The 998-nt window shown below is 44.4% G+C and overlaps 1 protein-coding gene across 1 annotated transcript; it reads left to right on the top strand.

The window, feature by feature from the left end:
• Positions 1–357: 357 nt before the first annotated feature.
• LOC107493912 (uncharacterized) lies at positions 358–786 on the top strand. The gene has a single exon (XM_016114944.1). The coding sequence runs from the start codon at positions 358–360 to the stop codon at positions 784–786; it is 429 nt and encodes a 142-aa protein (XP_015970430.1).
• Positions 787–998: the final 212 nt, after the last annotated feature.

The following is a 998-nucleotide window of genomic DNA, read 5'->3' as shown; positions in this document are numbered from 1 at the left end:
AAGTTAACATCAATCGAGCTACTATGGTGCATTGCTTGGTACAGGGTAGGGAAATCAATGTGCATGAGCTCATCGCCGAGGGGATTCAAGATTCAGCTGAGAAGGTTGATTCAGGTGCCAGGCTTTGGTACCCCAGCACCATTCTCCACCTGTGCATCAAGGCAAAGGTGGTATTTGAGGACAGCAATCCAGACTGGGTTAACCCAGGGAGGCCAGTTACACTCGAGCGATTGGTCTATACCACACCTGCTCAGCAACAAAAAAGGCCACATATAGGAAAGCAAAAAGCCAAGGAAGGAACACATCAAGAGGAATATCATCAGGAAGAATAAGCATCATGACCCAGCCAACCTAAATATGACTCACCTTCTAAGAGCCATTGAGGATTTGGGAATGAGACAAATGGAGGGACAAGAGCAAATACTTCACATTCAGTCCAACTGGATGAGACAACAAGAAGAGTGGCAGAAACAACACATGGAGCAGCAACAGGAGCAATACTCCCAACTCACTCAAGCCATCCACCAAGTTACTGAGAGGAAAGAGCGTCAAGATAAACGCCTTCAAGAACTCAACCAGCGGCAACTAGCTCAAATGAAATCATTCAATGAGTTCAATATGCTGAATGAAGGAAGGCAGTTACATAGGGAGGAGTTCAACGTAAACACTCAGGCCAGGTTAAACTACATGTCCAGCAATATGCATCATCTACATTATGCCATTCCCACATTTGATGAGGTCCAAAAAGAGTTTGTTGAACAAGAAGAAAGGAAGGTGAAACAGTAGAAGGACACACTAAAGAAGAAGATGGAAGATGCTGGCTTCTAGAAGAAACTGCTTGGGAAAGGCAAAGGAAGTGGGAGCACAAGCACTCAAGAAAAGCACCAAGAGGATAAGCAAGAAGGAGAGCATGGGCAACAACATGAGTAAAAGGTGGTGAAGCTCCTTCTTTGGTCTCTCTTTTTCCATTTTGAAATAAGGAAGATCTTGCATGAAAT

The sequence above is a fragment of the Arachis duranensis genome, chromosome 6 (genome assembly GCF_000817695.3).
Source record: "Arachis duranensis cultivar V14167 chromosome 6, aradu.V14167.gnm2.J7QH, whole genome shotgun sequence".
NCBI classification, from domain to species: Eukaryota; Viridiplantae; Streptophyta; class Magnoliopsida; order Fabales; family Fabaceae; genus Arachis; species Arachis duranensis.
Note: the sequence above shows the minus strand (reverse complement) of the source record. Positions and strands in the feature narration are given on the sequence as shown.

Bases quoted from the DNA above. Each gene is read 5' to 3' on its own strand.
- LOC107493912 (XM_016114944.1), top strand. From the start codon at position 358: ATGACTCACCTTCTAAGAGCCATTGAGGATTTGGGAATGAGACAAATG.